The sequence below is a fragment of the Melanaphis sacchari genome, unplaced genomic scaffold (assembly GCF_002803265.2).
Source record: "Melanaphis sacchari strain LSU unplaced genomic scaffold, SCAv2.0 Contig129_pilon_pilon, whole genome shotgun sequence".
Taxonomy (NCBI): Eukaryota; Metazoa; Arthropoda; class Insecta; order Hemiptera; family Aphididae; genus Melanaphis; species Melanaphis sacchari.
The window spans coordinates 374,097-401,012 of record NW_020270526.1 but is presented as its reverse complement, the minus strand read 5'-3'; the positions used below and the strand labels follow the sequence as shown (position 1 = coordinate 401,012).

The window sequence follows — 26,916 nt, the reverse complement described above, 5'->3', positions numbered from 1 at the left end:
CTTCTGGTATGGCATAGACCTTGAGTAAACCTTGATAGCGACAAAAATCCTGTGTGGATACCAATGTCACCAAAAATAATGTACATTTACGGAGATAAGTTCATCTCGTACACTAAAAATATTTATAAGATGCTGTTACCTATCATAATTAATTATATGTCATGATTATAATCACGTAAACAAAATCAAAACAAACGATCAAGTCTTAAGAGTTATTACTTTTTGATGTCAAGAATACGGATATTATCATAACTAAATATTATAAAGTACTTATAATAAGCTTGAACAAAATTGGTAAAAACCGTATAATATGAAAACTCGATAAAAAAAAAACCGGGTCAGAATACAAAAATGTATAACGTAGGACTATTATCTATTTTACGTGGGAAGAAAAAAATAATGATACACTTGTTATTATTTTTAATTATTTAAAAAATATGAAAGGAGATATAAACAGTTTATTTTTATTTTGACGAGCATTAAACAAATTATACATTATTTTAAACATTTTAAATTAAAACTGAAGTAATGCGTTTGATCTATAGCATACTACCCACATTATCAACTATACCCATTAAACAGAATGATTTAATAAGTATTTTATAGAGAGAAAATAAAACTAGTATAAAAATACAGAGCTCAGTTTTTCATATAACCTGGATAATACTTCAAATATTTAAGTGGTATTAAAAGTTGTAATTAAATATACTTAACATAAATATTAATATAAGACAATTTAGAAAAAAGTTTGAACATAACTTTATGTTATCTTATAAATACAATTTCAGAGTTAAAATTAAAAATAAATTTCAAAACAAAGCTATAGGTACTATCATAGACACTTATGTTTTATCTGAGACCAATAAACTATTGTTATTAAACAGTATTTACTACTGTCAAATGTTCGTCCGAACTCATACAATTATAATATATAATGATGAAGAATCGAATACAATATGTTGTACATTAGACAAGTGTATGGTTTAATAGATTTTATTATTAACTTAGTAATTATTTCTAATTGCCACGTAGTTTAGATTTAAAAAAAAAACATATTCGACCTCACTTTGTTAAACATATAGAAACCAATAGTATATAACCTGACTAATATCTAATCTTTTAAAGTAAAGATAATTAAAATAAAATAAATAACTAATTATTTTCCAGTTTAACAAATTAACTATCACCTATTACTACAAAACTATATAAAATACCATTGTACCTATATGTGAAGGTACACTATTAAAACGTTAAATAGAATATTATCAATTTATTTGAAAATCATTTTTATAATTTGAGATAAAAATCTATACATGAACATTTAAAATAAACCCCAAAAATATACCAACACAGGCAATATTTGTAATATGTATAGAACACGCGTATTTTATAGCTCTATCGTTATTAAAAGATTGAAAATAACAATAACGCATAGGCTCTACTGCTCGAAGCTATAAGAAGATATAATATCCAAAATTATAGATATATTATATAATATTATATACAGAGCCAATGACCCAAAAATTGTTTTCATCTGCTGTGTCCAGAGGCACAAACACGCACGTAAATAATTGACGTTGTCAACATCTCTTCGGTGATTATAAGGCGTCACAATAAACGAACAATAAAATAATAATAATAGTATAGTAGTAGTAATAATGAAATAAATAATCAAAATAACAAACGTTACAGTCACCATACCTACTGACCATCACAGTGTCTTATACTCTCATTGTCCACGGTTCTCAAGAATCTACAGGACCCTTACGTGTACTTTATATTCCTATGCATATATATATACACATATGTATATTATTATATATTATAATAATATACATCATGGTGAGAGTAACATCATTAAAAAACTCGAATTTTCCTTAGTTTGACCATTCCCTGCAGTCGTTGTACCTACAACCCGACTATAGTAACGATATGATGTTGAATTGTTGATTATCGTCGACTCTCTTCACTTAATACAGACGCGTGACACAATATTATAATACTCACGTATCGAGTCACGTACAATGCTAACAACCAGATTTTTTGGCCAATACGTATTATCGTCTATACAGATATATATATAATATAAGATACATGGACAAATACAACACAGTAGCCGGTCTAGAAATATCGATATTGTTGAAAAAACAATCACAAATATGGTAATGGTGGTTGTTATAAGATTTGGTATGTTTGAAAATACAATAGCCATAAAACGGCAATATTTTAAAAACAATTATGGTTGAGCAATTGAGGATTTAAAAATAAAAAAAACATAATAAAAAAATGGATGGCGTTTTTAACGAAATATGAAATTTAATTTGATATATATACTTCCATTTTTTGAGTATTACTCAATACACCGCTTTATGTGGATTCTATAATTCGGATCTTTTGTGTGTGCACCGTATTTTAATCTCTTTTCGACATACTCTTATTAGCAAAAAATAATTTTAACAGATCGTGTATTCAAATTTTAAGCAAAATAAAATACAACTGGACTTTGGTTCCGTTCCGCGATTGAAATGTAAAATAACAGTTTAAATAATAACAAGATATATTCAACGACTGAACGTAGGTATATGTAGGTACATACATTTACCAATTTTGAAGAAAATCAGTCGTATCACGAAATTGAAATATATAAACATGAAAAAATTAATAGAAAAGTACAATCGAATTCATATTTTGAAACACTCGTTGATATTATAGTTCGAGAATATTGTCAAAAATCGTTCATACCTAATAGTTTTCACCCGTGACAGAGAATCACTTCGTACAGCATACACCGTCTGTCTATATAATCAGGTATACGAGAACACGAGACCTGCAGGGTATACCCAAACGATCGATTCGAAGGAGATAAATAATAACAACAACAACAACAACAACAACAACACATAATTCGCTTTGCACTCGTCTTAAAGAGGTACGCTCATAACTGCGCGGGCGCGTAGCCGCCGTGTATAAACACTATAAACCGAGTGCGGTACGTAAGTATATATATATATATACAACACCAGACTTACCCTGCTGGTCTCCTCCCAGATGGGATCTTCGCAGCCGGCCGACGAACCGGACGAGCCCTGCGACGGTCGGGTTACGAGTTCCGGCGCACCGAGTCAACAGGTCGGTGGAGTACCGCTATGACCGGCACCGCCGTCAAGGTCCTTCGACGGCGCCCTCGAATCGCGGCGCAACGCACCGCGCCGGGAAGCCGCGGCGGACGGGCGAGGATGCGGCGGCGACGACGAGCGAGTCGCGACGCGCAGTTGACGGAATCCGCGGCGCAGCGACGCTGGACGACGCAACGTCGCGGCGCGAACGGCGGGAACGGGCGGATGGTGGCGACAGGGTGTCGCGGCAACGGAGCCCGGAGCACGATGGAATCGCGGCGCATGCTGGCCGCGTATGGAACAGCGCACGGAGTCGCGTCGCGGCACGGCAGCCACCGCGGCCGCGGTGCCGGACGACCACGCGCCTGCGGTGGTGATGGTGGGAAGTGAGGTGTTCGGACTTCCGGCGGGCGCTGGCTCCGACGCGTGCACGTCGCAGTCGGCCGTCACGGCAAGTGCCACCTTTTCCCACGGACGACCCACTTGGTTTGGGGGCTCGTCGCCGCCGCACTCCTCGCCGATTTTCCGTCATCGAACAGGCCTCGGCCTCTTGAGCGCACCGCGGATGGCCGTCATTTGACGATAACGCGATGTGCACCGCCTGCCGTTCCGGACGCGGAACCGGAACGGCCGTCGATGGCAGATTTGTATTGGCCGGCTATGGAACACTGCACGCAGCAGACGGACAACGCGCAAACGACACGCAGGACGTGCAGCGTCCGGTAACGCGAACGATATTGAAGGTCCGCGCGGCCTCACGAACGCGGGCCAGGCACAACATATGGCAAATAATATGTATAGCTAGTCGGTGGCGACGGCGGCGGCGGCGATACGGTGGCCTGTCGACGACCATATTGGGCTCGGTTGCCCGCGAGCTCGTTTACCCGCCGGTCTACTCGCTGCCCCCCCCGCACACGCGCCGCGCAGCAGTCCACGGCCACGGCCGCCGCCGCGTATTGTTGTGACGCATAATATTGTTACGACGTTCGACGAACAGATAATATTGTATTATTATTGTCATTCGCGCACCTACGGCGGCTGATCCGGCGGCGCGCGCGCGCAGTCTCTTGCGAAATCGTCAACTACGTGTGGTTTATAACAATATAACCGCGACGACCGGGGAGGAATGCGTCTTAGTCGGCGACACTGCGAAGTCCGAACCAGCTAATCCGCACGTATATAATATATATATATATATATATAATATTATTGTTGTTGTTGTTGTTGTTGTTGTTGTCGTTATTAATATTATTATTATTATTTTGTAAACGTTTTATGTAAGTGGCGTGCTGAAAAAAGGAGAGTTGGTTTGAGGGGGAGATTGCTCCAAATCTTATAAATGGATGTGTGTGTGTGTGTGTGTGTGTGTGTGTGTGTGATGCTTGTGACCTAAGGTATGAGACAGATTTAACAAACAGCTAGTTTCTAGTATTTTTTTATTTATTTTTTTTTGTTCTTTTTTGTCGTGTTTTTGGGCATACGAGTCCTTGATTACGTCTTAATATGTCTCTTGCCTCGAGTTTAAAAACCGTTCAGCACGCCACTGCTGTGCAGTGTTATGTACGTAACGACGTTGTTCCATTATAATTATATTATAATAAGTCCCATTATTATAGCTATAATTTTTGTGATTTTGTTATTGTTATCACGCAGATTCTGAGCGGAAATAATGTAATAACGCCTTTCAGGTGATAGACAAAGCTACTAAGAAACCCAGCTAGTCCTACATGACCTGCGGTTGATGCACACCATACCGCGGTCGATGGTGAATAATTGTTGAACGCGTAGATACTAGAATACTAGATAGTATCCTATAATTAGTTATAAGTGTTACCTATAATAGTCTACAAGATTCGACGCGGCGTAGAAATGATAATGAAATTCAGGCACACGCCTATAGAAGTTCGAATTTGTATAACTGCGCAGCATCGTTCAAAGCCGGCGCCCCCAGCAAGGAATGCGTCGTTAACGACACATTTTGCGAACGTGCACTAGCAAACACCGCCCGCGCCCATATAAAGAACACTCCAATAATACAAGAGTCAGTATATACGACACTTTCGCTAAATTCCATCTATCTTTTTTCGTCCGAGAAAATACTTAAATAAAATTAACGAAAACCGTTACCTAAATAAAAAATATTTTTTAACGATAAACGTTTATTAACAGACAGAACATACCGTATAATAATTGACTTACAAAATATTTTAATAAAAATATTACTTATCTGACTACCACAGTACCTATAACCAAAATGATAATGAAATATTCAATGGTAGGTAAGTCATATTAAATAATAATATGTATTATGTAGTAATAGTACTATTTTATTTTTTTTACTCTGTGGTAATAAGTAATATTTAAACAGTTTTTATTCATTTCATCACAATTGGCAAAGAATAATTAAAATATGATAATTGAGGTTGAATTAAATACAAGACGTAAATCAGTGAGACGTGAGCCATGCAGTTAATTGATTAGAATAATCTGTACCACCTATAGAATTTATTAGTAAGTTTTAAAGATGTATAAATATTTATCAATAAATGGTTAATACATCTATGTTAATTTGTTGATAATATCAACTATTTTTTCACACAATACAATTTTTTGCACAAGTAGGCAAGGCTTACCTTATCAGTGGGTAGACCTCGCCCAACAAAAAACTATCAAGAGCAAATAAAACACAAATAAATAATACATATTATTATCCTTGAGTATATAATACATACGCCTATTTACCACCTATAGAGCTATATAACATTTAGTATCTTTTATATTATTAACAGAATTAATTGTTCGATTAGTACTATTTATAGTGTTATATTTGCAATTTAAAAGAAAATATCTCTGGAGAACCACATTTTTTGAAGATCTATATTATTTTTAATATTAGTGATTTTATTTATTAATCATGACACTAACATCAAAGTATAGATATGCGTGCATTGTATATTACCAATGTCTATATTATAATATGTCTCAGAAAACACATTTTTCGTGCAAATTATTCTTTTAAAGTTTTAAAAATAGCTTTTATTTGAAAGATGTATTTTAAAATTGTTTAAAAAGAAAAATGTTAAAATTGATTAGAATTCGACTACGCTAAAGCAAATTAAATTTTTGATTTCGTAAAAATAAACGTGTTAGCAAAACGCGAATCGCATGATTTGATCAATCTCAATTGGTGCGCGGATTTTTTTTTAAAGTAGATTCATCGGTAAAAGTTAATATATTTACAAATTTAGAATTCCAGCATATTTATGAATTATTCAATTACAAAATTTTAAGTGTCTGTTTTCATAATCACCTGCATGCTGTTAAACGAATAGTTTCTAATTGTTTAATTTTATTTTTTATAACGTTCTATTAACTGACAATATATGCATATTCCAGCCTCCATACACCAATAACGTACGAATAATTTTGAAAACATACAACTATATACTTTAAAAAATGTTATTGGTATGGTCAACATTTGTTGCGCTCCTTGATCAAGCTGATCTATTACACTCATTAATATTACATAAGAATAAAAATTGAGTCTTTAATAAAATTAAAAAAATCAATCTAATAACTTAATACTATATCATGTTTTTAAATAATATTAAATATCCAATATCTACGCAATTTGGTAGATTTTCATTAGATTATGATATCTTAATTTTTTCAATTTTTTAAATTTAAAAATCTTGATTACAATAAAATAAATTTAAAAAAAATATAAGAATATAAAATTAATATTTAATTAGCAGTCTACCATTACAAATATATAACATAAATAATATCAAATTCTTACCTGTATTTCCTTTAAATTATCAGTCTCAGGAATCCATTCTCCTTTACTTCCATTAGTTACATTTACTTTTGTAGGGATTGGAGGTTTAGCTGCATTGTTTTTTGAAAATGTTGCCGTTTCAGACAGAACAACTTTATTTGATAATTCACTAAAAATATTAATGACAATGGTTATAACTTCAACAATATTATAATCACTTTACTTATTATATATATATATACTATACCTATTTTCTTCTTGAAGTTTAGATTCTGTGCTACGCAATTGCTCTATAAGCTCAAGTCTTTCTCGTTCTTGATCTTGTAAGGCATCGTGATATCTTTGTTTTTGTCGTTGATACTCCTTAAGTAAATCACACTGACTATTTTGCATATCAAAATTAGTACTAGATTGATTAATAGACAAAGATTGATATCGATCAGTAAGTGAATCTCTTCTAGACGATCTGGTCGTATTTGACGTGGTTGTAGAATTTGATGATCTTCCAGGTTCTGGAGACGATAATTCCGAAAAAAATTTTTTATTTTCTTTTACAGGTGTCACAACTTCGGTAATAGATGGTAACTCTCCGTTTATACTATTCACGAAAACTTCACTTTCAAATAATTTGTCTACTGAACTAGTCATGGGTGTATTACTTTTCAGTCCTGTTAAGTGAAAACTAGCAAAAGATGATTTTACCAAATTTGACGGGGTGCTAGGTACTCCGATAGATGATATAAGAGATGACGAAGAAGTATGGTCAAGGTTTGGCAGCAAGGAACGTGACATAATATCGGCAGCTGATCGTGGTCTAGTAAATGGCATTGCAGAATGTGGAAATTGTTTTGGCTTTATAGGAGTGACAAGCATATGTTCTGTCCATGATGTTTCCAAAGACGGTCTCTCTAATTGTTCAAGTTCGACATTTAAAGTTTTTTGTTCAAAAGGCACAATAAAAGTTTCAGCTGGAATGCTTTGAAGCCATGACATCAAACTAAGATCTGTATCTCTATAACCTTCCGATCCATTAAATATATGTGAAAAATTTAAAACGTTAGGTCCAAAAGGTTGATTACTTCCAACTGCTTTTGATTTACAAAAATTACAACACGATTCATAAAGCATTCCTTTAATAATTAACTGAATAAGTCTGTCATTTATTGCATCTGGCATAACAGGTTTTTTGTCACAAGGTAAAAATTTCATTACAAGAGGATAAACTTGTTGAAAGCATTGTACTCTTGCTGTACTAGGATTCCAATCTTTATAGCCTAAATTATCGGATAGTCTTGGTAATGTTAACATTAAACACAGATTAGAATATTCCTCTTTAGTAGGGCATACTTTTTCTAACTCATTTAAAACTTTAACTACCTCTTCTACTGCAGTATCTACACTTCCAATCACAGTTGCTTCTGATTTCATACATATCAGTTCGGCATATTTATGTCTAAGGATACAATACCTAAATTTATTGGTAGGAAAAGTTGGTATAGCTTCCAATGGTTGAATGAATTCAAGCACGTCATCCCATTGACCGTCCAAAATAAGTTGACGAAGAAACAACGTATCATCTGAATAACTTCCATTTATAACACCAGTTTCACGTTCTACGCTTAATTGAGATATATGAAGTTCGCGATTATGCAAAAACTCCAAAGTTAATTTAATAATATCTTCTTCCCGTACAGAAATCTTTGCAGTTGGCATCACGTAACATATACGCAATCTAGAAATAATAAAACATTTTTATTTAACAACAAAATATTAATTTAATTTACTAAGAGTGAACAGGTTAAAGTAAGGAAACAAACAACACTGCCAGACAATTATACAAAAATAGTAAAGGAGTGCTCTCGCCGACACTCCTTTCCTGTTGGTTTATTTTAGTACACCAACAAATATACCCTTGCTATAATTGACATGTTTCATAAAGACGCATATAGTTCAAATGAATAATTAATAACAAAAAAAAAAAAAAAAGAAACTCAATATAAAATAATTTACAAACCTAAATAACTTTAAAGCATTTAATTGATTCATTCACTAAACACAATATCACTGTACATACTTTTAATTTAAATACATTTTTAGTAAAACAAACTTTAAACATAGAAAGATTACAAGACACTGAGTAATATATTCTTAAAATAAACTAGAGAAAAAGAAAAAATTACAGTGCGCAAGTTCGTTTTAATAGTTATGTTTATCCTGAAACTTTTGGACATTGAAAAATATTAGATAGAGGGTTGTAACATGAAAGTTTTATTCTAGAGTAATTCAAAAAGACACATGACAATGTTTCTCTAGAGAATAATGGACTGTTACAACAACATTTGTATCTGTATACATGTTATAAATAATGTAATGTAATACACTTGTAGTAAGTAGGTAAATAAAATAGAATGCTCTTAAGCAAATTAAAATGTGTATAGAGTCTGTAGACCCTTATAATACATTTGTATATAAATTAATATCTAATTTCGGAAAGTTTAACACAATACTAGATGTAATAAAAATATATATGTATTTACAAACCTTGAAATAAATTTTCTATGCATATTTTTTAAAAGTATATTGAAATAAATTACATTTTAAACAACTGTTATCATTACCAATACATCAAATAATTTTTAAATGTTTAACGAAAAGGAAAAAAATATAATTTATTGCGGTCAGTTATCGTCTGATACTAAAACTAAACTAATTTCTTTAAAATAAGTGTTGTTTAAAAAAAAAAATGTTCCAGTTCCTATTTTATGCTTAATTTATAAACAACTTATATACAGGATGTACAATGTACGATACAACACATGTATAAAAGTGAAGTAATCCATTAAAAACTAGAAATGTAATAAAATATATAATACCTACGGTTTGAATTTTATACATTATTTTAGTTATTTTGTTTATTGTTAATAAATTATATGCATTATAACCCCTAAAATATCATATTTTTAATTTTCATAAACATTTATCTTTTTAAAAATTATCATGGTTAAAATAAATATAAACTATTAAAAATGTTCAATGTATTACATTATACTTAATTCAATAAATAAGTTACTAATTATTATTTATAGTAAAAATGATATTTTTGGACATAAAATAAAACTAGTTTGTTTATGATTATTTTATAGAGTTGATATCAAGACTTAAAAACACCCTATATAATACTGGATCTTCAGCATTAATAATTATACATATGTTTAAATAATTGTATATGCAACACCGTAAAAAATATAGCCTATAGGTAAACTACATTGCTTATAAGTTATAAGTTATAACCTACTTATAAGAGACTAGTTCACAAACAAATTATTAATGTATTGAAGTCCATTGGTTTTTTAGTCACTTCATAAATATAAAGCAGATAAATATTATTACTGTAATAGTGATTATCATAAAACCGCATTCAACTTTAAAAAACAAATAAAAAGTGTTTAATAGAACTTTGAATTATGATAAAAAATAAAAAAGTAAGTTTTAAAGAAAAGAAATAAAATATTAGTTCTACAACACATCAAATTTTTTTATAATTAATTATTATTTTTTTTTAATTAAATTAAACTTAAAATTAATTTAAACACATAAAATTTTTCATGGAAGACATTATACAATAAATAATTTATATTTGCTCCTTGATATTAAAAAAAGTCAATCAAATACCAAAATGAAACCCACAAAGTTATAATGTAAATAAATACAACAATTGGCTTATTAAAATCCAATAAACTTTTTACAAATCTTTTTTATAACAATCATGAATACCTTTTTTTTTTTTTTTTAATTAAATAATTATATAATTTCTTTAAGTGGCTTTAAATCTAATGGACCCATGAATAGATGTATCTAATTGCTTTATCTATTTAAAATGAAGGTCATGTAATAAACATTTGTGAGCATCATATTTAATAGATAGTCACTATATGTCCCATCTTTTCTACATATATTTTCCCACCTTTTATTCTAATTTCTAATGACTACCTACTCAAATATAGATAATTAATTGATATTCAAATTTAAAATTAATTTATCTTAATAAACAACAGTAAAGAGATGATTTTTATAAAATTTCTTAAAATTACAACTATATTTAATTGGTATAACTTCCCTATTTTTTTTTAATATTCAAACATAAATTAATTATTTTATTAAAAATGCAGTCATTGTTTAAATTTAATTTAGTAATTTTTATTATTTTTATTTAATTATATTATTTAGGATAAAGTTATGAGGTAAACAAACAATTACATAGGTAAATTAAATATAATTATCACCATTATTATTACCAATTATTTAAAAGTTTAAAACAGTATACAAAATTATAGATTTATTTAAAACCATTCTTCCATTATATCATTGAATGGTAAATAACCAATTGTAGTTCAAATATTTCATTATTTATAAACAATGTTTTAAAATTTTCAATGGCAAAAGTTAATTAAATTAACTGTATTTATAATATAATAGACAATATATAAATACTTAATAATATATTAGATTATATAAATTGTAATATAAATACTGTCTAACTAACTCGATAATCATTGCACTTGTTACCTACCTATATAAAATATAAATACTAATAGTCATAATTTCTTAATTAAAATGTAATAACAGTGCATTAAAGAAATTAAATTTGATTTTTAAATAATGTAAGAATATGAGCAGTATAGAAAAACATCTATAAGTAGTTATAAATGTCATAAATTGTTTTAAAACATAATTTCATTTTTAGTTTCAAAAAAACTATAAAAAATATAAAATCAATAGAGTATAAAAATTATAAAATTAATAGAGTATAAAAATTATATAAACAACATAGTTAGTAGTACATTAATTATTCCTAACTAACTTATTTTTTCATTTAAATGGTAAAATAGAAACAAAATATTATATTTGTATAACAATAAATAGGTATTAGAAAGAAAGGTATGTATTAGGTTTTACTATCTATTGACATAATAAATGAGTAAATAAATACCTATATATATATATTCATGAAATATAAAAGGCTGGTGAGGTAAAATAAAAATAAAAAAAAAACTCAATGTTTATTCAATAAATCAAATATGCTGTGTTGTTGTATTACTGTGTAAATACAATGTATATTTTTTTACAAGGGAGAATATCAATCACAATAATTTATGTTCAATAGTTGTGTTATAAAGTATTATTTTTCAATTTTATAAAATATTTAAGCACCTAGTTGGATAGCACAATAATTCAATACACTTGACAGTTTGCACACACACATGCATATTCATTATTCTCACGAAAATTACACTACAAATTGACTACAAATTAACAACGTACCGTTAATAAAATAATTGTTGACGAGTAGAATCTATGCGTAGGTAATGCCAGACAAGAGGTCAATAAACTGCCATAATTATTTATTATCCGCAAGACAAATCGGTCGGCAAAACTCGGGGCTTTGTAAGCACGACGGACGTTCCCAAACCGCGGCCGTAGGAATTCGCGATCTTGAAATACCGACAAATTTAAATCCGAAATCGTTATTGAGTAATATTAATGGAACGCCTACTCATTCGAATGTACGAAAAAAAAAAAATAATAATAAACTCAACATCAACAAATAACAATATTACCAGTTATCACGATCGGAATGTGATAACAACTATCGAGTTGAATCAGCTGCCTCTAGATAGTCGATAGCGATAAAAAATATTGACTCTGGGACTCGGGTAAAAACGTATAATAAACAAAAAACGACTTCAGCCGACTACAAGTTATCGTCGTTATCTATACGATTTGAGCACCATGGTGTGTTTATAAGAATTATGTTTCGGTCCGTGTCTGCGCACATCAACAGTAACAGCAGCTCTACACTTTACACTTTACACTTTTACAGCTCTCGTCAGTTCACATCGAAGACTATGAATCGTAGAACGCTATAGATTATTCCATAGATATTTTAATTAAAAAAATGGACCAAAAACAGCGCCTAAAGACCCAAATGCATTTATGAATGTATTGCTATGCTTTGAAATTATTTCAACTTTGATTATGATATTAGTTTATGCGAGTCGTGTTCCTTACGTCACGCGCCCACACAAAGTTATAATCATACCATTTCATTTGGTTATCAGGAAATCTATGTAAGTGTGTCTCGTGAAGAATGACATGGCTCATGAGATGAATTCCGTTTTAACGATTTATTTTTGTTCAAAAACTTTGAAACTTCCAATTTTCTCCAAAGCTTAAGGATGTCTTTGATATAGGACGTAGACACAGCTTAATTAAATTTATAGTTATTTCAATTATTTGTTTCATATAGATTATTAATGGTTTTAAAATTGAACTATTTTTATCGTCGTTTTATGTTAATCATCCAGTATTAAAGAGTAATAAGTAATTAATGAAAATATTTTAATATTAATTCAAACTCTATAGGGCTTACTTTTCTTAATACTGACCAAAGTGTTTTTCTTCATTTTTTTTTATTTTACAGATTGTTAAATTATGGCTTCTGTTAAAAGCAATGCTTGTGATTCTGTGAGAGTTGGCCGAAAAGTGAGTGTTGGTGCATACACTGGATTTGCTCGATATGTCGGTCCGATTCCTGGAACAGAAGATATTTGGGTGGGAGTCGAATGGGATGATCCAAACAGAGGTAAACATGATGGAATTCATGACGGCATCAGATATTTTAAAACCTTGTAAGTATATACAGCTAAGTGTTTTAATTTCAAATCAATTAATTAAAATGTGTCAATTTTAGACATCCTAATGGGGCATCATTTGTACGTTTAGAAAAAGTGATACCTAATAGCATTAGTTTTATAACTGCTTTTCGAAGTAAATATGGCCAAGATTTTGATGATAATGTTCATCAGGAGATAATGGCATTGATGAAACAGTCTAAAATGGCATCTTTTGAACTAGTTGGAATGCAAAAAATTCAGAAAAAGCAAGCGTAAGTTTTTCATTTTTTTGTCCATCAGTTATTCGTTTTATTACTCACGCACAATATTTTACTGTTTAGATGTTTTGATAAGTTAATTGATGTAAGTCTAAGTCATCATGGTATAACGGATGCTGGCGAACCAGATGAAATACAAGATTGTTGTCCAAATATTGAGAATTTAGAGCTTTGTAATAATTGTTTTACTGATTGGGAAACAGTATCAGAAATAACTCGACAATTAAAACATTTAACAACCTTAAATTTAAGGTAATTGAGTAATCTGTTATGTTAACTTTGTTGTACAATCCATTTTGATATAACATATTTTTAGCTTTAACACTATTGATTTACCAAAAGAAATAAATCCGCACTTCAAGGAATGTTTTAAATGCTTGAAGAAAATTATTTTAGGTAAACTCAATTACAGCTGGCATGAAATCATGACTTTATCTGAAGCATTTCCAGTTCTTGAAATGTTAGAGGTATACATATAGAGTTAATTAAAAATTAAACTGTATTGTTAATATAACTCATTTTAAACCGTTTAAAGGTCCCAGATAACAATATCGATAGACTTGAAAGACCTTCAGTGGCCATGGAGAATATTTTGTACTTGAACCTGGAAAATAATAGTTTATCATGGCAAGAAATCAATAAATTGCGTTTTTTACCAAAGTAATAACTAATACCTATCAATCATTATTAAAATAATAAAAAATATATTTTACCAACTGTTTTAAATTATCAGATTAGAATGTTTAAATGTCAATCGAAATGGGATAAAAGATATTCAAATTGTACCATCATCGTTTCCTTCACTTAAATTTCTGATGATCAGTGACAATGACTTATTATATGTAAGACAGATTTCCACGTTTATTATTTATTTATTTATTTCTTAAATTTATATAAAAAAAAAAAAAAAAATGTTTTTTATTTAAGTTTGAATCATTGTGTGAGCTTAATAAACTACCAACGTTATGTTCTTTAAGAATTCAAAATAATCCTCTACTTAAAGGAATGAGTGTTAGCAATTACACTTTACAAATAATAGCAAGAATTGCTAATTTAACGGTAAACTAATGTATAAGTCTTTATCGAACTAAACTATATTAGACTATATTTTAAACTTTATATTATTTTGAAATTAATGATTAATTTAGATGTTAAATGGAACCATGATTACACTTAAAGAACGACAAAATAATGAAAGAGATTTCTTAAAAGATTTGGACATGATTTGGCATAGACAATTAAAAAGTGCAGAAGAAAGAGCTGAATTCTTAACCAAACACCCGAGATATATGGAACTCATTGCTAGTAAATAATCAATTTACTATTTTATTTCATATCAAATGTTTACAATATAATTCTTATTTAGAATATGGTTCTGATTATTCGGAAGACCTGAACACATCAAACAAAATAAAGACAATAAAAGTAAGAATTGTAAACTTTTGTAAAGAATCGAATACAGAAAAGGATGTAATAATAAAAACACTTCCAATTACTATGACTCTTAATCGTTTCAAAGATCTTGGAAAACGTTTATTTGGTCTAGGCAACAGGCAACTTGAATTTTCATACGTAACAAAAGAGGTAAATTTAAATTGTAGTTAACTAAAAATTATTATTACTACTATATACTACTGTTTTTCTTAAACATTTGCCCTTCACTATCAGTTATACATTGTATCCTTGTCCTATATTTCCGAAAAGCTTTGTTCCCTCCTCTTTCTTACTTACACAAGCTATTTTTATGTCATTCTCTATTCTTTATCTTCTTTACCTTCTCTTTTTGCCTAAATTAATTTCCTTAGCCACTCTCACAGCCTCCACGCAACCTCTCCTGATATCTTGACCGAATTATTTAAACTTATTTTCCTGCACTTATCTATAGACTATACTTGGTGCCATTTCTAAATAGTATAGACCACTTCTATTGAATTAATTTCTTATTTTATCTTTAGAGCCATTCCGCTTAATCTAACTTTGCATTCTTATTTTTATTACACGCATCCTCTATTCTGTTTTATTATTCACCGCAGAACATTATTGTTAAACATACAACATAAAGCTGGCCTCACAACTGTTTTATATTTTAAAAACATATGATTTAATATAAATGTAAAATATATCAGCTAATAAATACACGTTTAATATTATGTATTGCATAAAATGTCTGATATTATTCTTGAGAGTAACACTGATCTAAATAAAACATTCTCTTCTCAACAAATATATTTATAATTTATATTGTTATTAACAACATAATCTAATTATTATACTTGTATACTTCTTATTTTTTAGAAACCGGATATTGAATATCCCATGGAAAACATGAATCAAACATTAGACTATTATTCTGTTGAAGATGGAAACACAGTACTAATTAAATGGTGAAAATAATAATGCAGTCTTAATTTTTAATCATTAATTTATTATTTGTATTTTTAAATACTTGTTTTTTGTACTTTTAACAATATTATAATATTGTGTCTCTGTTTATCAAATTAAAAAAAAAAATTTGTATATAAAATTTATTAAAAAAAAAAAAAAAAAAAATTGGAACATATTACGTTGTAGTATTTGTGATATTTAAAGGCGTTACAGTATTATGTAATCTAGATATGGCAGCTTGTACCATTCGTTGCAAAACCGCATCTTCGCATGTTACTTCCTGTAAAAACAAATACACATCTAAAGTAAAATCAATTCAAAATAACATTAAAACAAACATACCAAATTTTTTAAATTAATATTAGCTTTTTTCCCATCAACAGCAACAAACAACTTTTCACCTTTAAATATTTTTGGCACAGATTCTTCACCAAACATCTCTTGTAAGATTTCAATCAAACATTCCTAAAAATGTGTTTTTTGTTTAATATTATTTAATTTAAAAATATTTATTAAGCGTAATGAATAAATGTTTACTTTGAAATGCATCTGGTCATACTCAGTAAATGGAACTGATGCCACATTTTTCATATCCCCTTGACTCATCGACTGAATTTTCATCAACACTTGTACAACAATATCTGCATACATATCGTTTTCAGGAGTAGTCGTCCATTCTAGGGTGGCAAAATTTTTATCTATGGAGACATCCACTGAGTTTAATACTCTTAACTTTTTATTTGGAATTATTATTTCAGGTACACTGCCAGTCAAATGGGACAACATATTTTGTAATACTGTAAATGATGATGTAAATCTGTGAAGTTGTTTTTGTTGAATTTCGCTTAACAACATATCGGAATATCCTTTAAAAAGAAAACATAAAAAAATTATTATCCATCTTAAATTAGTGATGATAAAAATAATAATCAATGTAAGTGTCACTAGAATAACATCTAAAAATATTAATGTCCATAATACAGAGATATAATTTTCAACTTTTATAAGTTTTTTTGATACAACTTTTCTTTAAATATAATAGTATTTAAAGTAATTTTTAAATTACTCATTTAATAATTGTGTATTTATGAAATAACCAATAATAAACACAAAAAATTAACTTTAAAATATATATCTTCCTAAACTAGCTTAAACATTTTACCAACAAGCTTAAAATAGAAGAGGTGGAGAAATGTATAAAATATAAAAATTAATTAATTTTATGGATATCGTCAATGTTACTTATAAATTATAATTATTTTTATCACTCCACCAATGTGTTTAATAAAATGTATTTCTCTACTACCAGACAATTTTTCACCATACTTAAAATATTATTAAATGTTCAACAAAAAATAAAAAAATTAAAATTTTATTTTTTATATCAAATTTACTTAATACGCCATGAAGCGCCAATGGTAAATATTTAAAATAAAAACTACTGCCTTTAAATAATAAAAAAAGAAAAATACTCATGTAATGTTGTTTATAATTAATTATAGTATAGTTAATGATTAAAAACTATTCAAGCTAAGAAGTATTTCCATTTTGTCTATTCATAGGTGTAAGATATCAAGATACAAAAAAAAACATCTTAATTTTTAAATTTTCCAATTTAAGACTGCCGCCAGTAGGAAATTGTTTAATGATAAAGTAATATATTTTAAACAAGTCCAGTATCCTATCAAATATTTATTGTTTTTAAAGAAAGAATACTGTAATTTTGATAATTATCTTACTTGGAATATCTTCAGAAGCAAAAATATGATAGCTAAAATTTTTTTTTAATAAAACACCACTTAAAATATTGTCTTCTGCTGGTTTCTCAACGGCTATTTCTCCCATAACCTAAACATAAAATATTTATTATAATAAATTTAATTTAATTATTATATTATAATATGAATAAAAAAAATTAAATATACTTTTGCAGTTTTTTCCCCAGTAAAATAAAAATCCACTCCTACTGTATTCCGAGGGTTATAAACTTTAATATCTTCAGAGTTTTCTTCATATTCTCTAACCAAAGCAGATTTAAGCCTTTGCATTTCATTTTGTTCACCATGTACCAACACCTAGGTATAAGAAAAATGTAACATATAAATAATTTCTTCAAATATTTTTGTTTTAATAATTATTTGAGATAATTACAATATGGGGTGGTTTTAAAATGTTTATAAATTCTCGTGTTTGCTGATAATCTGTATGAGCTGAAAATGATATATAATCTACAGACATTTTCAATGGTAACTTTTGTCCAGTCATAGTTGTAATATCTTCAGGTTCAGATAAAATAGCCTTAGCTAGTGTTCCTTGTACCACATAACCTAAAATATTTGTATTAAATAAAATATTTATTATAATAGAACATATTATTCATTTTTATTTTACCGGCAATTATAACTCCATTTTTACTATCTGTACACCACATTTCAAAAAGCTCTCTAGAAAGACCACTTTCCATGACACCAGGCGATGCCATTATGACACAAGGACCAATATCTTCAAAATGATCAATGCTCTAAAATAATCAAATTTAATATTTGTTTTAAAATAGTACATTAAAAATGTAATTATTCCCTAGATTTGAAATAAAAAAATAGTAAAAGAGAGAAATGTTTCAAAAATTTGCATTCCTACTTCAAAATACTTAATAATTTAAATATAATTGCGTGAAAATTAAAAGAAAGACAATTAATATTATCTTTCATATTTATAAATATTAAGTTGAATTTAAAATGAGTCGTATTTAAATACTTAAGTTTTTTTTAAATATTGAAAATTTCATTGTTGAAGTTCTATGATTATTAAACTACTAATTATATAAATAAGTATAAACAACATACTTTAAGGTTAGTAATATGTTTAAAAACAAATGGATTATTAACAGCAATTTGACGTTTTATACGATCATTCATAGCATTAATATATGTCTGATATACAGCCATACATTTTTTAGCCAAAGAAGATGCATAATATATTGGAATATCGTGAAGTTCTGGATGAAGACCCCAATATTCATCTAAAATAAATAAGTAAAAACATGAATAATATTCTAATATGTAGAAATAAAAAAATATATTCTATTTACCTAATATTAACAATAATTCTTGAGCTCGTCCTAATGCAAAAACTGGAATTAAACACCTTCCACCTCGATTAACAATATCATTGACAAGCATAGTAAATCGTCGTTCACGTTCTTCACGTTTTTCATGAATATGAGTTCCATAAGTAGATTCCTTAAATAACAAAAATAATTATAAATTTGTAAATTTCTATTTCATTGATAGTAATTTACAGTAATAAGAATTTCCGGCCTTGAAGGTGGTATTTCAGCAGCCATTAAATGTCTGTCTTCTTGTCTTGAAAAATCTCCAGTGTATAAAACTTTAACACCAGCAATCTCAATCATAAACATTGCAGCGCCTAGTACATGGCCAGCATTATAAGCACAAAAACGAATACCTCCAACATCTTTTTCTTCGTGGAAATTTATTGTTTCTATACGATCCATGCTCTTTTCTAAATCAGCTTCAGTGTAAAGCATTTGTTCGGTTCCTATGTTGCTAAAATAATAAATTGTTTAATTAATCAAAACTTTTATTTATTTGCACACAAATATAACTTGATTCAATGTCAACAATATGACATATTGTCATATCTGTCTATTTATTTTAGTATGCAATAACATTTAACATAATATTTATAATGTAAATTTAAATAAATACAATAATAAATAGTAAATATAAATAAAAGTACCTAATTATATTGATGCATCTAATCTAATTTTCTTAATATATTATACATATACTCTTTAAGATCTGCGTGAAATAATGAATAAGTGAATAATATACTTGTATAAACAAAAACATAAAAAATACAATGTTCATTTCAAATGTTCTTAAAAACCTTATAACCAATATTAAATAGGTACACTTGAATTATTTATAGGTTTAACAAATATATTCCAAGGGAGGTAATCAAAATAAAAAAGTCACTAACCTAGATTTGGGAGGCGATTCATGAGCATCCCAATAAGTTACTAATTATTTATTACCCTTAATTGGAAAAAAAATAGTTACAGTGATATGTCTTTAATTTATATATTGTGTATATCTAAAATATCTTTGTAAAAAATAAATTACCTGACTTTTATGTAATCTGACAATAACCATCTATAAATGGCTTTAGTTGCATGAGTCATGTAACATTTTCCTTTGAATTTAGTCTTGAGTAAAAACCATGGTAATGCTCCACTGTGGTCCAAATGAAAACTATAATATAATAAAAATACATAATAATTGTAATTAATCATAAATAATTTTAGTTTTTTTTTTTTTTTTATAATTGTCTATTTTATTTACTGGGTAATTAAAAGTAAATCAATTTCATTTGCTTCAATGAGATCCACAAATGGCAATGCATCTAAACCTTGAAGACCTGGATGAATTCCACAGTCAAGCTAACAAATAATACAGTTGAGTTAAAAAATATATAAATTTATAAATAGAACTTAGGACTTACCATAATTTTTTTGCCTTTAAATTCCATAACAATACATGATCTGCCAACCTCTTGTCCAGCACCTCTAAAATAAAAAAATATTTTATAGCACTATATCAAATACATATCATTTAAATTAGTTTATATATATATTATAAATTCTTTAACAAAAGAAACACTTTATAATATATTATTATTTATTTTAACTAATAGTTAATTTGGTCACTTATTATTATATACTTAAAATATTCAAAAATTATTGATAAGATTAAAAACAACTCAAGTTACATTTTATTTTAAAATTTATATTTTTAAAACTTAAGTAGATAATTATGTATAAAATTATATTTTAAAAATTATACAAAATTAAATCATAATTTTGACAAATTATTATAAAAGGTTATAAATTTATAACTTAAAATTTAAAACACATGCAAAATATTATAAAATTGAATAAATTTTAAATTAAAATGTCTATAATAACATATTAAAATAATTTTTAAAACAATACATTATATTATCAACAAATATTACATCAATTATACAATATTTTTTGTAGACAAATCAATATAACCATAATTATTACATTTTCTAATGAGCTAGTTTAAAATATTGATCATAAATCATTAATATATATTCATTTCATAGATTCTATGAAAAATAATTACTTAAACTATTCATATTTCCATATTATCCATTTTTAAATCTGCATCATCTTCTTCATCACTACAAGGATTTGAATTTGGAACCTCTGCTTTAATATGATTATCTGAAAAAATTATTTTAGCAAGTTCTTCGCGATCTAGATTAGTAGACCAGTTTTCATATTCATCTCTAGCCACTTCAATTTCTGAGGAACACTCATATTCATCCTCATTTTGTTTATCTTCGTCAATTACTTCTTCCAACCTTCTCATAATTTGTTGTCTAGTAAAATCTAAATTGTCTTCCTCCATATAATTACTATATAACTTAATATGTTCATTTCCACAAGTAGGTAAATTACCAGCTAAATACATTTGCCATGCTCTTTCTAAATATCCGTACATAACATTTCTTATGTCTTCTATAAACTCTTTTTTAAGCCAACCAGCATGTTTACTACAAGTAGTTGATAGAGATACATTTTTAAGCATTTCTTTTACTTCAGGCAAATGTATATCACATAATTGATAGTTAGCAACAATTGATAAAGGAAATGAATTTGGAGAAAAATAGAATTGTTTTTCAGCAGTATTAGGATTATAATCTTCAATGTTGAACTTTGCTACTTTAGGATTAGACGAATTGTGATCATCAAACCATTGATTGCGAATCTCAATTACTTGATATATGTAGTTAGATGGATCATTTTGGTAGTTATACCCATGCCTGTAAAAAAAAAAGATGCATATTTAATGTATCCATTTCTATTTATAAAAAATAAAAATAAAAATCAATAAGAAATTTACCTGACCCACATGCGTCGAAAAGGTCCGGTAGTGGTAAAATAGGCAGTGGTCGGCAATAAGTATTTCATCTTTTCTTTATTTATAACTTTAGCAAAATGAAATAATGCCGGTTTTACCCAGATAGGCCTTTTTTCAAATAATCTATCCATCAATCTCTTTTCATCAGGCGAAAACATTTTTACAGTTAAACAATACTTTAATAAATCCAAAGGCATGGGTGGTAGCTCAGTATCCTCAAAACGATTATTCTTAGTAAAATTGCGTACATATGGTCTGAGTCTATGTTTTTTAGACAACATATCCAATTTTTTAAGATTTATAAGATCATAGAAATCTGTCTGAGGTTCATTGAATTTACTTAGCTTGCTAGGAAGTAATGTTAAAGGTACATCTTTTTCTAGAGCCCAATTTATATCCAATAATTTATTTGTTTGCCATAATTCAGAACAATTTGGCTTAGGTGGAAAATATGCAAAATCCACAACACTTGTAAAAGTAAAAGTTTTTTGTATACATCCAACTATGTTAGCGGGTAACACTTCTATAGGAATTTTTTCACCAGTTTTTTTATTTATTTTATATTTTGTCTTTACAGCAATCAACAATGAACGTTCATAATGTTTGTTCCCTGTGAGTGGTGGTCCAAATTCTGATTTTACTAAGTTGACAGATAATGTAGCTTCTGAATTTTCAAATGCATAAGTAATTTCATCGATACCTCCAAGTCTGTCAATAGCTTGTTCAGCATTATTAACAATACCAGGAAATATTACACAATTTAAAAGTTTTAGTTTAGAAGGACTAATAATTTTAGTTTCTTCAGACGATTCCATGATTCAAATATAATGAAACATAAACTAAATAATAATGATTTAATGGCTTACAGAGGTTTTATAGTAAGTTTATCATTTTCTTCTTCAGATATCTGAATTTCCTCAACCTTCTTATCTTGAACGGACATTTTTCCTAAATAAAATCAAATAAAAGACATAAAATAAACCAATAATAACAATAGTTATTTAATTGTAATGATGTAAATTTAATAAAAAGGAAAATACATTTTAACTTGTCTTTTATGTTTATTTAAAATTTAAGTGATAATTCTAAAATCTTTGAGGTTATATTAATTCGAACCGGTAAAGTTGTTGTAGTAACCACGGTCAACCAAAACCACTTTGATACCACAGCGATAATGCGTAAACAAGACAAACGAGTTGCGCAGCGATTTTGCCATTCCGATTTCCGATTATTCTGAATACAATAGATTATGTATAATAATACATTATTTAACGTAAAATTATGAATATATTTTCGTTTTGTTCTAAAAAGATTTGGAATAAACATTTTAATGAAAACTTGGTTACCAAAATAAATATTATTTTAAACAATCAATAAAATTTAATTGTGTTATAGATTATAGAACAAATTTTGAATTTTTGTTCCACAAAAAGGTACCTATTAAAGAATTTTTATGAAGAAACTCTAGCAATTTCAATTTAATTTAATACATTTTGATATTTAGAGAGAATAAATATTATTCGTATGTTCTGTATTTTTTTTTTTTGTGATTTTAATTTACAAAGTGTAGGTAATGATAATTTATAAATATTACAATATATACCAGACGATTGATTTATGTTTTATAACAAATGCATTCTAAGTAATTTTTTGGTTAAATGTAGTACACTGGTACGTATATATTAATTTTGACGGTAGTTTTGATTGCAAGCCATTTATACGTAGGCAGCTGAATATATAGCTATTTATATTTTTCAAAGAATAGCGATATTAACTATACTCAAAGAATTATAATGTAGGTACCTATTACCTATTAAGTATGAATGACTAACAATATTATTGTATAACGAGATATAAATTTGATTAAATATAAATATATGTATACTGAAGTGATGTACATAGGGGTAAGATAACAAGGTTTATTTATATCATAGTTATTTAGTTTTGTATACCTATAATGCCTTTTAAATTTCCACATTTATTTTCTGTTTGGACGTACGGTCAAAGTGACACAACAATAATAAATCAACTATGGTAATAATGTGAAAAATAAGAAAAAAATAATATAGTAGAAATAAAGTATAACTGAAATAGCTATGATGGGATATTGGGATATAATTCTACACTTATAAGTGTTAGAAAAATATAATCAAATATTCAAATAATAATTCAAATTATTACCTTCCTCCTGATCTTCGGAGGGTTCCCAAGGTTATGTCTCGACGTCTCGTTAAAGTGATCAAAATCACCGTTTTTGTTATTAATAAAACAATATAACATTTTTATTTTTTATACCAACCGGTTGGTAACCTTATGTCCCAACACCTCGCTAATCGCGGCCGACAACCGCCACATTCGTAGTAGTGGTCGCGGCACAACATAGGTATATATTTTTTTTTACCACAAAAAATACAGGTTTTATTTTCATTTAACTCTTTTTCTAATGACTGAATTTTGAGAAATTGTACACTTCCGGGAACTGATCCATTCTTCATATTTTCATTATTTTTTTTTCTAATTGAAAATGACAAGAAAAATAAACACACACACACATCATTAAAACCATTAAATTAATCGCTCTACTTAAATCTAAAATAAAGTAAATATATTTTATGAGAATCAATTCAGAAATTGTGAGAGTGACTATTGAAGTAAATGTAAAGGGAAAAGGGAGAAGGTAATACCGAAGAAATAATGTATAGATATAATGCAAAATAGAATATTAAATGGCAGAATTTATGGAGGAGTATGACAATGATGACCAAACCCTTAAAGTTTTAAAATGAAAAAAGGTTTCAAAGCTCTCAACTGTTTTGCTTTAACTACCTTTTACTAGGCTTACAACCTTAAACATAATTAACTTTAATTTTTTATCATGTTATATATTTATAGTTGTAAATAAAAAAGGTAAAAATTTGGTTGTTGGTTATTGAATTAAGTGTTTGATTATCAAGTTGTTGATCGTTGACAAAATTACAATAACTGTAATTCAAATATAATTAACTTGAAAATATTAGTAGAAGTAAAAGTAAAAAACAGTGTACAAATTTTATTTTAAAATAAGAACACAAAATGAAGCTAAATTCCTACATTAGTCGTTTGATTTTATTTTCAATACAAAGCAGACTACACGAATATTTTTGCAAAGTGCAGTCACTTCGTATACGTGGGAAAAATTTTATAGTGATAATATTATTATTATTCTATTTTCTTTTATTTTATTTTATTTTTTTTTGTATTTCTACTAACTCCATAACACTGAGACGTGTTTAATCCTAGATTACCCCTAAAGCATATTAAATATAATATCATACTTTATACACCGTGGTTATAATAATCATACCGGGTCACAATAAATGTCGCCTTAAAAAATTCGAAACAGGCGCGTTTGCAACAGGGTATATATGAAGAAGTTCACGTGGGAATACAGCATAAGAAGTTTCAACGGTTTCCATGGTTACGAGTAATAATATGGTTTCTGTATAGTAATGCTATTATAAGTGTTCGTCGGCTGTCACAAAGTTTAATGTCCTACAAAAAAATAAATGTCAAAATAAATACGGGAATGCAATACGAAATAATATGTTTTTCTTATGATACATGTATAAGTGTATAATGTACACGCAGTTGAGCATAATCTACAGTATTAGTGGTTATATAACAACAATAATATACTACTGTGATGTACGTGTATGCGATCGCCGATCAGTATTTTAGAACGCAAAATTTGGTGCGTAACATATGTTATTTTAGAGAATCGTTTTAGCGTGGATGCGTATAAGTAGTTGTACAATAAAAGCTCGGAAAGTGTTTTTTCACTTACTCTGCAGATTAATTCGTACGTGATTTTTGGCATTAAACGATATTTATCGACACATGTACACACACAAACTATATATATAGATAATACTTAATTCTCGATGTAAAAGCAACTAAGTGAGAAAAAAATGTTGACGCATTTTTTTTTTTACTTTCTTAAAACTTTAACAACATCATATATGACCTAAGAATGGCTGGTTTGAAAAACATCTTAAAAAAAATATTATTTAAGTGCGTTTTTGCTTAGATTACCTCTAATTAAAAATATACTTTACTAGTAGTTATAATCACTGCACTGGTTGTATTATTAACTTGTAGCGCATATTATTAGCTAGTAATATTTATTACCAATTATTTTGTTTAGTTTTTGAACAGAGTTTTAGTTAAATTTTGAGATTGGTAATTATTTATTTAGAATGTACATGTTTCATTATTATTCGAGGATAAATTATTATAAAATTATTTATGTTTTTTTTTTAAATATAAAAAAATACTACAATCATAAACTACCCAAAAAATATCTTGCTAAAAAATGTATTCAACTTTGATGACTTAAAAATAGACATTTTCCAATACATTTTAAAAATATCTAACTTCTATTGTATTAAATTTGTTCTTTTATAATCGATTAAAAAACATCGAATATACACGAAATCAACATTTTTTCTTATTAACGCTTAAATTTAAAATGTTAACGAAACTTGTCAAATTCGAGAAAATTCACTTACTATTTTACTTACTTTTTACATATAATTGAAAAATTCAAAATAATTTTTTTCATAAGTTTTATTTAAAAAGATTAAAAAAAAAAGTTTTGCATAAAACCACATTAATTTTACTTAGGAGTTTAATTTAAAAATTCATCAAATATGTTAATTATTTTGTAGACAT

At 28.1% G+C, this 26,916-nt stretch overlaps 4 protein-coding genes across 10 annotated transcripts in view; 1 reads left to right on the top strand and 3 right to left on the bottom strand.

Annotated features, from left to right (window-relative positions):
- LOC112591099 (WD repeat-containing protein 47) overlaps positions 1–12,489 on the bottom strand; it is a 47,286-nt gene extending 34,797 nt beyond the window's left edge. The window contains exons 1-3 of one of the 2 annotated variants that reach the window (XM_025334760.1): positions 12,217–12,489; positions 7,142–8,626; positions 6,916–7,063 (exon numbers count right to left, since the gene is read on the bottom strand). In XM_025334760.1, the coding sequence (XP_025190545.1) occupies positions 6,916–7,063; positions 7,142–8,607 (1,614 nt within the window). In that variant the 5' untranslated portion in view covers positions 8,608–8,626; positions 12,217–12,489. Of the gene's footprint in view, positions 1–3,029; positions 3,103–6,915; positions 7,064–7,141; positions 8,627–12,216 lie in introns of those variants that run through there. The other variant, XM_025334763.1, reaches the window with a different exon arrangement.
- LOC112591100 (tubulin-specific chaperone E) lies at positions 4,194–16,286 on the top strand. Of its 6 annotated transcripts, none has more exons than XM_025334768.1 (11): positions 4,194–4,291; positions 13,376–13,583; positions 13,646–13,840; positions 13,910–14,098; positions 14,163–14,313; positions 14,382–14,506; positions 14,580–14,688; positions 14,774–14,905; positions 14,995–15,151; positions 15,213–15,430; positions 16,142–16,286. In XM_025334768.1, the coding sequence occupies exons 2-11, from the start codon at positions 13,387–13,389 to the stop codon at positions 16,232–16,234; spliced, it is 1,566 nt and encodes a 521-aa protein (XP_025190553.1). In that variant the 5' UTR covers positions 4,194–4,291; positions 13,376–13,386; the 3' UTR covers positions 16,235–16,286. The 6 variants fall into 6 exon arrangements, with proteins under 6 accessions (XP_025190553.1, XP_025190551.1, XP_025190549.1 ...); XM_025334766.1 differs by lacking the exon at positions 4,194–4,291 and adding an exon at positions 12,596–12,687; XM_025334764.1 differs by lacking the exon at positions 4,194–4,291 and adding an exon at positions 12,694–13,022.
- Positions 16,287–16,377: 91 nt separating this feature from the next.
- Positions 16,378–23,226, bottom strand: LOC112591090 (cleavage and polyadenylation specificity factor 73). The gene is made up of 14 exons (XM_025334747.1): positions 23,073–23,226; positions 20,759–20,822; positions 20,599–20,696; positions 20,380–20,508; positions 19,533–19,800; positions 19,323–19,473; positions 19,078–19,253; positions 18,623–18,752; positions 18,383–18,558; positions 18,157–18,306; positions 17,971–18,079; positions 16,769–17,097; positions 16,574–16,696; positions 16,378–16,511 (listed from the first exon to the last, which is right to left on the bottom strand). The coding sequence occupies exons 1-14, from the start codon at positions 23,147–23,149 to the stop codon at positions 16,407–16,409; spliced, it is 2,085 nt and encodes a 694-aa protein (XP_025190532.1). The 5' UTR covers positions 23,150–23,226; the 3' UTR covers positions 16,378–16,406.
- On the bottom strand, positions 21,392–23,030 carry LOC112591091 (general transcription factor 3C polypeptide 5). Its single transcript, XM_025334748.1, has 2 exons — positions 22,189–23,030; positions 21,392–22,108 (listed from the first exon to the last, which is right to left on the bottom strand). The coding sequence occupies exons 1-2, from the start codon at positions 23,019–23,021 to the stop codon at positions 21,415–21,417; spliced, it is 1,527 nt and encodes a 508-aa protein (XP_025190533.1). The 5' UTR covers positions 23,022–23,030; the 3' UTR covers positions 21,392–21,414.
- Positions 23,227–26,916: the final 3,690 nt, after the last annotated feature.

Excerpts from the sequence above, each read along its gene's own strand:
- LOC112591091 (XM_025334748.1), bottom strand. The coding sequence starts at position 23,021 with ATGGAATCGTCTGAAGAAACTAAAATTATTAGTCCTTCTAAACTAAAA. Across the intron at positions 22,109-22,188 it reads TTTCGACGCATGTGGGTCAG|GCATGGGTATAACTACCAAA; the intron begins GTAAATTTCTTA and ends TTTTTTTTACAG.
- LOC112591100 (XM_025334768.1), top strand. The coding sequence starts at position 13,387 with ATGGCTTCTGTTAAAAGCAATGCTTGTGATTCTGTGAGAGTTGGCCGA. Across the intron at positions 14,689-14,773 it reads GTGACAATGACTTATTATAT|TTTGAATCATTGTGTGAGCT; the intron begins GTAAGACAGATT and ends TTTTTATTTAAG. Across the intron at positions 15,431-16,141 it reads TTTCATACGTAACAAAAGAG|AAACCGGATATTGAATATCC; the intron begins GTAAATTTAAAT and ends CTTATTTTTTAG.
- LOC112591090 (XM_025334747.1), bottom strand. The coding sequence starts at position 23,149 with ATGTCCGTTCAAGATAAGAAGGTTGAGGAAATTCAGATATCTGAAGAA. Across the intron at positions 20,697-20,758 it reads TTAAAGGCAAAAAAATTATG|CTTGACTGTGGAATTCATCC; the intron begins GTAAGTCCTAAG and ends ATTATTTGTTAG. Across the intron at positions 18,559-18,622 it reads AAATGGAGTTATAATTGCCG|GTTATGTGGTACAAGGAACA; the intron begins GTAAAATAAAAA and ends CAAATATTTTAG.